The 12,836-nt window shown below is 37.2% G+C and overlaps 1 protein-coding gene across 8 annotated transcripts in view; it reads right to left on the reverse strand.

Annotated features, from left to right (window-relative positions):
* The window catches only part of brpf3a (bromodomain and PHD finger containing, 3a), a 22,458-nt gene continuing 9,622 nt past the window's right edge, over nucleotides 1–12,836 (reverse strand). For 3 of the 8 annotated variants that reach the window (XR_012387172.1, XR_012387171.1, XR_012387175.1), the window contains 9 exons: nucleotides 12,050–12,362; nucleotides 10,604–10,870; nucleotides 6,781–7,344; nucleotides 6,586–6,664; nucleotides 5,497–5,582; nucleotides 5,318–5,406; nucleotides 3,134–3,288; nucleotides 2,815–3,048; nucleotides 1–731 (listed from right to left, as the gene is read on the reverse strand). Coding sequence is in view for 3 of the 8 variants with exons in the window: in XM_073916767.1 (XP_073772868.1) it covers nucleotides 2,865–3,048; nucleotides 3,134–3,288; nucleotides 5,318–5,406; nucleotides 5,497–5,582; nucleotides 6,586–6,664; nucleotides 6,781–7,344; nucleotides 10,604–10,870; nucleotides 12,050–12,362 (1,737 nt within the window). In the remaining 5 variants the exon portion in view is untranslated. Of the gene's footprint in view, nucleotides 3,049–3,133; nucleotides 3,289–5,317; nucleotides 5,407–5,496; nucleotides 5,895–6,585; nucleotides 6,665–6,780; nucleotides 7,345–10,603; nucleotides 10,871–12,049; nucleotides 12,363–12,836 lie in introns of all 8 variants that reach the window. The other 5 variants (XM_073916767.1, XM_021479844.3, XM_068224346.2 and 2 more) reach the window with 2 other exon arrangements.

Consider the following 12,836-nt stretch of genomic DNA (forward strand, 5'->3'; position numbering starts at 1 on the left):
TCAGCGCAACAGTGTTTTTATTTCTCGGTTGAGAAAATACTGTTTCAGACATTTTCCATTTGGTACTATTAGCTTTTTCACAGGCTTAAAAAAAAAAATCACGTTTCTCTTTACTCTGCGTACATGATCTAAGAGACTACATAACATTTGATTCTATAATGTTCTCTCACCGTAGACCACTAAGAAACAATTTCATTAATGCTTTCCAGACAATATAAAGCTCTGCGGAGCTGTTAAATTACTATTAAATAACTTTTCCATAAGCACTCCAAATAAATTAAAATGACGTACAAAGTTTGTCATTAATTTACATTTCAGATTTTCAAAAACAACATCTGTGCATATTTTCTACATACATGCATTTATATTTACAATGTTCTCCACTCACAATTACAAGCTCACATCCTTTCCTTCTTGCTTTCTACTTATCGTTATTTTTTAAATAAATGGCCACATATGGACAATAAACAGACATAAAATAGGTGGCAGGGATTAAGTAGTGCCAAAGAAGTGAAAGTCATCAGTGGCATCTCACAGTAGGTTAAAACAGCAATGGTTTACAAACACCAGACACTCAGAACCTGATAAAGACGAAGAGCATATAAGCAGATCTGAGAGCAACAGGACTGTATTTGTGCTCGTGCATTTCACTAAATCCTCCGTTCAGAAATGCATTCTAGCACAAAGTTCCTGAGTCACGCTGGCCGAACGCTGGTGCGCGAGACCATCAGCTAACATTCAAAACAGTGACAAAAACAACAAGTGGCAAAACTTGAACAGAAGTAAGTGCAATTATAGCAACTGAATGCAAAACTAAATCTTGGTTGCAAGAGAATGTAACAAATTAAGGGATCAGTTCACTAAAAAAAAAAAAAATCTTTTCCTGATTTTTGGTCTTTTTTTTGTCATAGAGATTTAAAAAAAAAAGCTTTACTAAAGCATCATCAGCCATGAACCAAAATAACCAAACAAAATTACATTTGATAAAGATATATAAGACTGAACTAAAAGAGATAGTTCACCCAAAATCATTTATTCTCCTTCATGTGATTTCAAACTTATACATTTGGAAAACCTCTATAGTAAAACAAAAAACCATGGAAGTCAATAAGTGCCAGCATTCTTCAAAATATCTTCTATTGTGTTCAACAAAAGAAACTCAAATAGATTTTGTGAGTAAATAATGATAGAATTTTAATTTTAGAATGAACTATCCCTTTAATACAGCCAAGAAGTACACTACCTGACAAGTCTTGTCGCTTATCCAAGTTTTAGGAACAGCACAAATGTCTTGATACCTCAGGCTGTTGATGTTGCCATCCACTCTGCAGATCTCTCACTTGTCCCAATACTGAATGTAACCCCAAACCATGATTTATCCTTCACCAAACTTGACTGATTTATGTAAGAATCTTGGATCCATGCGGGTTCCAATAGCTCATCTGCAGTATTTTGATGATTGGGATGCAGTTCAACAGATGATTCATTGGAAAAATCTACCTTCTGCCACTTTCCCAAATGATCAACTAGAAGTCAAGTTATCATTTCTTGCTCTTACAACTGGGATCCACGACAAGAATTTAGTTGGGTAGTGTACAATCTAATCAAGCTCTGAATTACATCCGATTAAAAATCTACAAACGACTAACAGCTTTTAATAAATACTTTTATATCTACAGAGATGCCATTTGCAGTGCTTTATAAGAGTGTTTAGAGCTAAATATTTCTTCTGGTGCACTTTGTTTGTCATGACTGATTGGTGGAATGTAGTTTTTCTATAAAGATTCTACTATTAAAACAACTGTTTGTCAAATTCATGAGAATATGAGTTGAAAAATAGCATATGCATTTAAATATTCACAACAGCTCTGTCTTTAAGGGTTTATCGGTAAATAAATGCTTTTGTTTCTAGAACCAGAATCTGTTGTGCTCTATTTATACACTCACCAGGCCATCCAAGATGTACATGAAGTTTCAACCATAATTTTGTAGGATTTTTCAACATCCAATGTAAGCAAACAGGCCCTGATGTTGATTGTTTTGATGGTCTGAAATTTGTCAGCTTCAACGTGACCCCATGCCAACAAATAATGATCTTATTGGATGGCCTTTGTGAACTAAACCATCTCATTAATGTGATATAAACAGAAGTGCATCCTTTTTTAGATCCCTTATGAAAATAACTGTGTTTATTTGCTGGGGTCATGTGGACTCAATATGGATTTTGGAATGTCAAACATATTGTACACTGAGCCTTGTGTACATGCATTAGAAGGAAAAAATGGTTGGTTTGGCAGAAGAAAACAAGTCAAATACATCTTAAATGCCTCGGGATTGAGTAAATTATCAGGAAATGTTTATTTTTGAGTAAACTATCCATTTAATAAAACCAGGTTTGAATTTATGATGTGCCTTGAATAATGGAGGGTAGAAAACAGGACATATAAGACACGAGTTTAAAGGGATAGTTCACCCAAAAATTAAACTTCTCTCATCATTTACTAATCTCCCAAACCTGTTTGAGTTTCTTTCTTCTCTTGAACACGAATGAAGACATGCTGAAGTATATTAGGAAAAACAGCCATTGACTTTCAGTGTTTTTGTTCCTGTTTTGAATGTCAAGGGCTGCTTTTTCCAACATTCTTCTGAATATATGGCTTTGTGTTCAACAGAAGAAAGAAATTCATTAAAGTTTGGATTTGCTTGAGTGTGAGTAAGTGGTAAGGACATTTTAGTTTTTGGGTGAAGTTTCCCTTTAAAATTCTGACTTTCACTTATGTAAAACCCAATAACATCTGAATGATGTGATCGTACCTTTACTGGCAGCTTACAGTCAGTTTAGACATCCATCTTCTAGCAGTCTTTTATATAAAATTTGAGGGGTTAAAGGAAGAGTTCTCCTGCACGTGACTCAGGTGCGTCATGGCCCTGTCATATGCCGTGTGCACAGACTTGCGCACATTGGGTTTCTTGCCCTCCATCAAACGCAGTCTGTCTACAGTGTCATCAATGCCCATGTGATGGAGCTTGTCCTGTGGAAGCCACTGCCTGTTTACCAGTAAAATAACAGTAACGTTAACAGGATAAACTGCAAGTCTGAAATATAGTTGAGGAAATGTAGATTTCACCTCACCAAGTTCTCTTTGTGTCAAAGAACAGCACAAGAAAGAGCTTCTCCTCAGATTCCTCCTGTCGGCGTTTGCCAAGATCCAGGACGTCAGTAGGTGGCACTGGGATAGGAATGCCGTTGTGAAGAATTCCTTCCTGGGGCATTTTAGGATCCACAATCTGTCGAAAATCATTATTAGTTTAGGTTAGGAATTGAGTAGACTAGATAAATCAACAGTGTGTTCACACTTGGCACGTAACTGGTGAGATAAATCTGTTAATGCTTATTCAAACAGAATTTCAATCATTTTTCTTCAGTTAAGTCTCCTACTTTATCGGGGGTTGCCACAGCAAAATGAACCACCAACTATTCCAGCATATGTTTTACACAGTGGATACCCTTCCAGCCACATCCCAGAACTGGGAAACACCCATATACCGTTGCGTTCACACACACATTAATACACTACGGCCAATTTTGTTCATCCAATTGACATAGTAACTATGAGGAAAACCGGAGCACCCGGAGGAAACCCACACCAACATGGCGAGAACATGTAAACTCCACACAGAAATGACAACTGGCCCAGCCAAGACTGGAACCAGCCACCTTCTTGCTGTGAGGCGACAGTGCTAATCACTAAGCCGCCCCAGAATTAATTTTCCCATTCCGATTTCAACATTTTATTGTTTTTTTAAGACATTGTTAGACCACCATCTCCACGCCAGATAACTACGATCCAGCCCCGGACGCTAGATCTTGACAGAAAATGTCTGTTTCTCCAGGTATATGGACAACAAGTCAGCAAAGTTTCCAATACCTAAACCTGCTAACCAGTATTCAACTGAATTAACAGTCTCCTATCAATATAAAAGTTGTCTGAGAAAACAAGAGAGGAGCAGAAGACAAAGTAATGATGATAAAGAAAGAGCAGTTTATTGAACAATCTTAGTTTTGAATAATTGAATGCTCAGACTTCGTCTGACCAGGATAAATTCAACAAGTGTTATTATACCACAAGCAACAGCAATGGAAAATTACTGCTTCACAAAATTGTCCAGACACAGAACAGATCATTAAATGGAGTCTTTCTCTTATCCCTTACTCATGAAGACAAGTGTCACTTGAATCCACACAGTCATAAGATTATAACAATATGGAAAAGTGGAAATAATAATGAAGCAATAATATTAAAATAGTAATAAAAATTTAAAATACATAATAAAATGACAAATAATCAATAATAACAATCAAATCATTAACTAATAGTCAATAAAATGATAATTATATAAATGCCTAATGAATAAAACAAATAAAAATAAAACACAACACAAATGAACGGTTGTTTTCTTAAAACAACACACACATAAGTTTGCTACAAGGATTCTCAGATCTTTAGTTCGATTCTTGAACATGTATGACTGTTACACTCACATAGTGCCATGTTTTTTAGATGTCATATCGAGTTAAAATAATCTTTTACACAGGGCTACTTATCAATGTCAGTTGCAAAGCAGTGGACCAATCAGAGGAAAGGCAATCGTTGCGAGCTTCTGTTTACAGAGAGTCAGTGGCAATGTCCAGAAACCTTCGTGCTCTACACTGTGCTTTTTTAAAAAGCATTCCTGATTGTTGAATCTGTTTTTTTTTGTACAAAATGACACATTCTGTGTGAATGGGCCCTTAGTGTGGTGTGAAAGCTGCCACTTGAACCCTGGTGTGCACCAAACAAGCAGGAAAAACGTCCCTCACTCTTCCAAATAAACTCTGGTGCTGTTTGACTGAAATGTGAAGGCAACAAAGAAATAAAGACTTCTAAACAAACAAAAAACAAGACATGACGTCAAATCACGTGAGCATAAAATTGTTTCTCAATGCATTCTCACTTGTGTATGCAATGAAGATATTCTGAGCACTGGTTTCAATCATTTAACATTTTATAGGCTCTTCATGAGATTTTCGCTGATTAGACCTTTCTTTACAGACATACAGTAAAGGATTTTTAGCTCAGCAGAATTGTTTGGATGCTTCATTGAAAAATTTGTCATAAAAGCGATTTTTTGTGTGGTCTTAAAAATAAAAGCATAAATATTAAGCAAAAAAGACCTATCATTTTAATTTCTCTTTTAGTCCAGATTTTGGTCTTGTGAACACACTGTAAATATCATGTAGACACACAAGTTTAAATGCAAAACCGTGTGACTTTACCATTGCAGGGTACGATGGATATCCACGACATTTTGCCCAAACCAAAGTAAGAGGTTCCATCTCACCATCATTTTGAGAAGCTTCACTGTCTATAGAAGCAAAGACAAAATAAAGACAGTTGAGCAAAAAAAAAACAAAAAAGAACAACACAGTTTATTTTAGTACTTAAATGTTCTCACTTGTATTAGTAACTTCATTCTTCTCCTCATCTACAGGAACTTTGCTGAGGGCTGGTTTACCACGACTGCGCTTTGGAGGAGATGAACTGAGAAAAATCATTGAAAAACAAACATTCTTTAAACTACTAAGCTTTTCTGTGTAACATGCACTCTGTGAACATCTATGTCAAGTGAACAAATCTCCAGCGGTCAGTGCTAAATGAAAAACCACTGGATTATAACTGTGTTTCCTGCCAATTCAATCTATTCTAATACAAATTATGTAAACAAAACACATTCATTGAAGTTAAGGAATGTTTCTTCTTTGACTCTTGGCGAGGGCGGTCGCACTTTTTCCTCTCCCTCCCATATTTTTCCTGGCTGGCTCCTCTTATTCTATCTCTGAGGCTCTTCGTGCCCTGCCATCCAAAGGAATAAGGAATTATGGATTAATAAGGGATTTTCAAATAGAAATTTGTACTTGGGACAGCCTTTTTGTCCTTCAGAGACGTTTGCAGCTAGATACGTGATTGACAGGTAGGAGAAGTGGCGCGTCGTGTGCCTGGCTGCTCTGTCTCTGAAGGATATTGAAGATATCTACCTATTTGGCACTTTGATAACAGGGTTTCTGCTGATAGGTTATGCGGGGCCCTGGCGTATCGACGATTGACGAAAGCGGTCAGTGTGGCTCAATTCAAGGGCAATATGTATCTTAATTCCTTTTTCCAAATACTACCACCTGTTGACCTGTCTTCCCCCAAAATGTGATGTTTGTGTATGGTCGGGGGGGTCCAATTTCACTACATGACATTGTATTTAACTACATGGAAGTGTACGTGACAAATAAAGGCCTTTGATTGATTGAATTATCTGTGAAATCAGGGAAATAAATATATCGTAAAAGTCTTTACTGTTATTTTTGATCAGTTTCAAGCATATTTGCCAAATAAATGAATTAATTTCTTTAAAAAAACTAAAATAAAAACTTTTCAGACCCCAAACTTTTGAACAATATTGTAATCAGCACTCAGTCTCAACTGATCTCACTGGCATAAATAACAACATTGCATGTAAACAGGATGAGTGTAAAGCGCTGACTGCCTCTATTACCTGTGTGTTGGGAAGGCAGGAGTGGAGTTTTCAGAATCTGATGAGTTGCCGTTGTGTCTCTTGAGTCCATTTGTGAGGCCTAAATAAAGTGCATTAGAGCATTAGTTCCAGCATATTAAACACATTGTGGAGGACAGCACTTAAATCAATGTTCAATAAACTTAAGTAATTGCTTAAGTAAAGATATATCTGTACCATTCTCTTCTGGCAGACTGTTGGCCTTCATGCCTTCACCATCCGAGCATGTGCTCAGTCCTCTGGATCTCAGCTGGTGAGGGGACGGAGAGACTGGTTTTGGGGTTGATGGTGCTTTAGCTTGCGTGTTTTGCTCCTGTGATGCACCATTCTGAGCTTTGCTGACTCCATTTGGCAATAAAACAGGCTTGTCTTTAGTCGGCCTGGCTCCATTTTTAGCTTTCTTGAAGAGGATCGATGTGCGACGACCCACACCAATCTTGGGCGAATCAGACTGGTTCTTTGCAGAACAAACCCTGTCCTCCTGAGGGCTGCTGTCGTTCTCTTTTGTGTGGAAGTTCTCGTCTTCTTTTGGGGTCTGATTGTGGTTTTCTCTCAGGCTTCTGTCTTTGCCTTTTGCCCTCTGTTTCCTGCTTCCAGGTTTATTTGACTGTGCTGGAGTGGTGGTTCGTCCTGTCTCGAGGCAGAATAAAGGTGGATTTGGTGGAGCATCGCCAGGTAAAGGTGAAGAGGCTGGGCAAGCGGGTTCTTGCGCTTTCTGTGATGCTGACTTCTTGGGGTCTTCTAATAGGGAAAGAATTAAGTCGCTTAAAATACTACATAACAAAAACAGGTTTAGATGAAATTTGTTTTGATATTTACAGACTTAGTTGTAATATTTTCTCCTGTTTTGTATATTAGTGCCCATTTGTGCCACAGTAATATATCAAAATGTGTGAGACAAAGTAGATTTTTTTTTTGTAAGCTAACTAATAAAAGTTATTCTCTCTTTTTAAAATAAACCTGTTGTAAGTTTTCTAGCAGTTTCTGCTTTAATGCCAACTGTGCCTTCATATAATTTAAATAAATAGTTATTGTTGTTAATTGATAAGATGTTTTTGTTTAATACATAATTAATCTGAACTCATCTAATATATACCAATAATATTAGGGATGCACCAATATAGATTTTTTGGCCGATACCGATAACCGATAATTCTTCAGACTTGGAGGCCGATAGCCGATATATATAGGCCGATAATTATAAATAATTCAAAATGTTATATTTTTACACAGCAAACTTCATAAAAGCTGAAACTCTGCTCTTTTGAACTTAGTAGCCCATACTCAAAGCAAAAAAGCTATGATTTCAAAATTGCAAGGTGATTATAAGACCTATAATCACCACTTCACAAAAACCAGCATGCAAAAAATACATTATTTCATTTTCTTCATAGCAAATTAACATGCAAATTGACTGTTGCATAAAATTAAAAAGGTTAAATAACAAAATGGGATTTAATTAACAAGCAAGTAAAATATATTTTAAACAAAATGAAAATGAAAGAGCTAAGGACTAAAACCAGCTCAAATGTTCTTGAATAAAACGGGTTACAGTGATGTACATGTGTACAAATATGTCCGAAAAAGCCTTTTTTAGAGGTGTTTTGACAGCTCTGAGCCACTGTACAAGTGAAAAGCTAGATACAGAATGTATTATTTTAGAAAATGCAACAAAAATTCATCCTATTTGGTGTTTTAGAGTCTTTTGAACACGTAGTATCAACGTTTCTGTGTTTGTTCTTGCTGTCAATCGCGGGAAAAATGATCAATGAAAAGTTCATGATAAACCGCTGAGGGGGCAGATTTGCCCTCGGATTTTGATACAAACCTGATCATTGAGTTTAGATGACTTTATGGCAAACACAGAGCAGAATATAAAGACAGAATGTGTGGCCCGTATGCTGGATTCAGTAGCTGCGTTTCCACTTTCGCGCCTAAAGCAAGCGAGCCAAGACCAGTCGAGTTTCCACTGTCATTTCCGGGGCCTAATCGGGCCAAAGCGGGGCTTACTCGGGGCCAGCGGCCGGCCAAATAAACAAATAAATAAATAAGGCAAAGAAAACATCTAGCATTATAAGCTGGCGTTTATTTGCTTTTAATTGCCCTTATGCTTCCCTTTTAAATGTAAGGCTGTTGCATAAAATAATAAAGTTTAATTTATAAGTGACTTTTCTTTGCTGCGTTCTCCTTGATGTTTCAGTGACACACAATAATCTTTACACCACATTAGATAGAGCAGCCAGCCAGTAAAGGTTTTCGAGAGTCTTTGTCAAGTTTAAAAGCTGTGTTTGTGCGCGTTTAGATGCCTGTATATGTGTGTGAGACCGAGCCAACAAGCGCTCCCTTTACAGCTCTGTTGATGCCGCACGGCTTTTTTTCTTTTCTTTATTTATTTTAGAGATAATACAGAATATACAACAGAAAGACAGAAAACTTTACAAATGACGTGTCCACGTTTGTAGACTGAAAAAGTGTCATATCTTTCGGTTTGTTGTTTGTTGTTTCGGTTGTCTTTATTTGAATCGTTTCGTGATGATGTGATGTGTGCTTTATCTGACTGATTCCCGCTAAAGTGGGCGGGTTGAGTGACATTTGATTCGGGGACGTTCTTGGGGTGGGGTTTGTGTGACGCGCTGCGAGCTACTAGTCCGACAATGGAAACGCGACATGATTTCGGCCTCACTGCTCAACCTTCCGGGCGATTGGCCCGGCACGACCCGATAAAAGCCCTGGCTTGCACTGGCCCGACAGTGGAAATGCGGCTAGTGACTGGTGCACCTAGGCTCTCCCCTGTTGTCGATCTGTGAAGGCTCAAGGCTGTCAGATCTATGTGTGTGTCGTTATAATCAATATGAATATTACATCTTACATCAACAACACATGGGAAGCAACGTGTTGATAATAACAATTAATTATATTAGATTAAAAACCTCCCGTAAGTTTTTGTTTAGCACGTCACGTGTGCAGGTCAGTTTGGTGTGTGTGTATGTGTGAGTGTGAAGCCAAGAGGGAGAGACAGAAAAGAGAAGCGCTTTTTTCGCAATGAGACCAAGTTACATGGGTCCTCGTTCATTCACCGGCTGCAACTAAAAGAGTTCACCCTGAAACTAATATTATTCGGCCATGGAGTAATAAGTAAATCTCTCTAACACAACAAAGAGACAGAGCAGGAAAGGCTTTCATATGTAATATTTTTTCCTGAGTCGATTTGAAGCAAAATACACAATGGCACTCAAACATATCTACAATGATAAGGAACATGGTTACTTACTGAGTTATTAACGCACAGCAATACCACATGAAGAAAGGACAGACTTTGAAGGAATAAACAGTGTGAGTAGAGCTCCATGAACAAGTCTGAACATGTTCCGCCCACGCGTGCGCAGCAACAATTACGTAGTTTATCGGCTTAAAGATATCGGCCTAATTTAGACATGGGATTGATAACGATAATCTTAAAAATAGCATTTATCAGCCGATAACGATATGGCCTCCGAAATATCATGCATCCCTAAATAATATTAAGAAAATATTAAATAAAAAAAACTTACTGTGAAAGTGTTTTTGCTTATGAAAAATATTTAAAATGAAATTAAATATACATACTACAAAAACAAATAAACAATAAAAAATACAGATGAAATAGTATATATAAAATCAGAAAAAAATAAGAAAAAAAATACCTGCAAATCCTTTTTAAAAGCACAAATAAGCTATACCAACCATAATATATATTTCCTTCACTGTAAAACTACATTTTAATTGCTACTTATAATAAATAAATAAAATAAAATAAATAAATGCTGAGGCTCAAATAGATATAGAATAGAAATAGAATAGACTTCATTGATTTTTAGACATTTTTACCTCTCTGAAAATTACACAGTAGACTACTGCTTTTAAAATTATGCAAACACACTATTTTTTTCTTCTACAATTTGCTTTAGAAATTTATTTTCACAACGTCCGAGCATGGTTTACCTTGTTTATTTGGTATTACCTGAGGTTATGTAATCCATCTTCTTCTCACTCTTGGCATCTTTGCTCTTCTCCTCTCTAATTTTCCCATTCAGCAGTCGTGAGTTGCGATCCTGGTGGCTGATCTTATGGCGAAGGCTGTTGATTTCTCTGCGCAGCAGGCGCATGCGTTTTGTGCGGCCTCCACTTGTCCTCATAGATGCCACCAAATCCAGCTTGTCCAGCAGTGTTTTCAGCTGGTCCTCAGCACACATGTGCACACGATTGTCAGGGTCCAAAAGCATGTCAACTGTAAATGATTTAATAGAAAGGCAAATTTTAGCATTCAGATTGCAAAAGCATTAGGATTATTTTTATGTTGCATTCTGCCTTTTTTAGGGTTGTTGCAAAAAGAGATTCAAACATCAGAAAGCTTAATAGTCTCACTTAAATGTCCCCCAAAGCACCTTCAATGTCACAGTTTTGTAAAATGTATTAGGTGTGTAATTTTCAACCGAATCATGAAGACAGGGCAGGATATTTCAAGTAGCTCCTCCCTTTTTAAAGGAATAGCCAATAGCATTTTGTTTATATCGTATCTTCACCCATTGAGCTTTTGACAAATGGCAGCCAGTCTTATAATAGCAATGCTGAGTGTGTCGCTCTGCTTTAAAATACATCATTCAGTGTAATTCAAATGGGTCTGAAATGTTTTGTGATCTGTATTGACCCGCTCTGTGCTATTATGTTTCTGGGTTGGAATGGAACCAGTTTTTTTACACTGCGGTGGTTTGTTGAGAACTAACATAAAACCAGACTTCATTAAGCCTAATAGACAGCATCTTTACACTGTCTGAATACTTCAGCCCCTTGTGTTAGAGTAAACCTCACTATGAATGCTTGGTTACATCTGAATAAGTGACACATTTTGTAGGGGCACTTTAGATGCTAAATAGCATTTGATTGGTCAGAAGATCGAATGAAAAGCTCACAATATCATGAAAATGCTGACTCCTATACATTTAAAAACATTTTATTTCCCATACATTTTAAACATTTGTAGCTTTTCAATGCAAATTGTGTTACTGTTTTGGAGCAAACTAGTTTATATAGAACCTTAAATGTGCAACAGGCGACTGTCTTCAGAGACTTTTTTAATTATTCTGGATAAAAGTTTAATTAAATGATGTGGTCCAAATGCATTCATGTGTATTTTAATATTCTGTGGAAGACGTAGGACCAAGAAAAAATAGTCCAATCAAAAGATTTGGGTCTGAATATTATGATAGGTTGTCCCGGAAGGATAGCTTTGATGACGATTGGCAGGTTGGGACGTGGGCTTTCAAGTGCTATATGGCTAATATTTGCATTTTTTAAAATATCCTATTGCACCTTTAAAACTAGCATACAGATGCTAACAGCAAGAAAACGTTAAATGTAATTTTAAGTGAACTTTAATGACTGTTAACAAGCTTGTGTAAGTGCTCACCTTCATCACACCAGGAGACAGTGGTGTTATGTGGGATGGGCTTGTCTGGCAGATGCATGCCTGTGCTTGGATCCAGGCCTATGCTGAGCGCCTGGTGTTGGGCGTGTCTTAGGATGGCTCCGCCCACCTCTCTGAGCTGCATAGCCGCTTTGTGGAACACTGTATCATTGGAGTTGTACCTCAGACAGTTGGATACCATGAGATTGAAATCGTTTTCCAAGTCTGCCACTGATGAGTATTTATGAGCCTCCAGCTTGTCATGCATCGTAGAGAAGTCCATTGGCACAGTCACAAACTCAAGATAATCTGGAACCTGGAATACATGAAGGAGGACGTGAGGATGAAAAAAAAAAAGATTTTCTTTGCTTTCTTAAAGGTGCCCTATAATAAAAATCTGGGTAAACCAAGGCAAAGTAGAATAATACGAGATCAGTATATGGAAATGGGTATACTGTGAGCCTCAGACACTACTGTTTCCTTGTTCCCATGTAAATTCCACAAGTGTAAAACACTTTGGACAACGGGACAATCAGAAGACTTAAACAAACTGTGACGAGACTTACGGGCAATGCCCTTTTCATTTGCATGTATGCCTAATTTGGGTTGTTTATCCGAGTAGCCATGTCATCAAGCTCTGAGATCATAAAAAAAAGCTCTGAGATCATTAATATGCATACATCTTGCTGCGTTAGTTAAACAACAACTTTTTCTAGTGAGACAACAGTGATAATTTTCCTCACTTAGTTATTATAAGCATATATTTTTCACTTACTATGTATAAGGGACT

The sequence above is a fragment of the Danio rerio genome, chromosome 11, assembly GCF_049306965.1.
Source record: "Danio rerio strain Tuebingen ecotype United States chromosome 11, GRCz12tu, whole genome shotgun sequence".
Taxonomy (NCBI): Eukaryota; Metazoa; Chordata; class Actinopteri; order Cypriniformes; family Danionidae; genus Danio; species Danio rerio.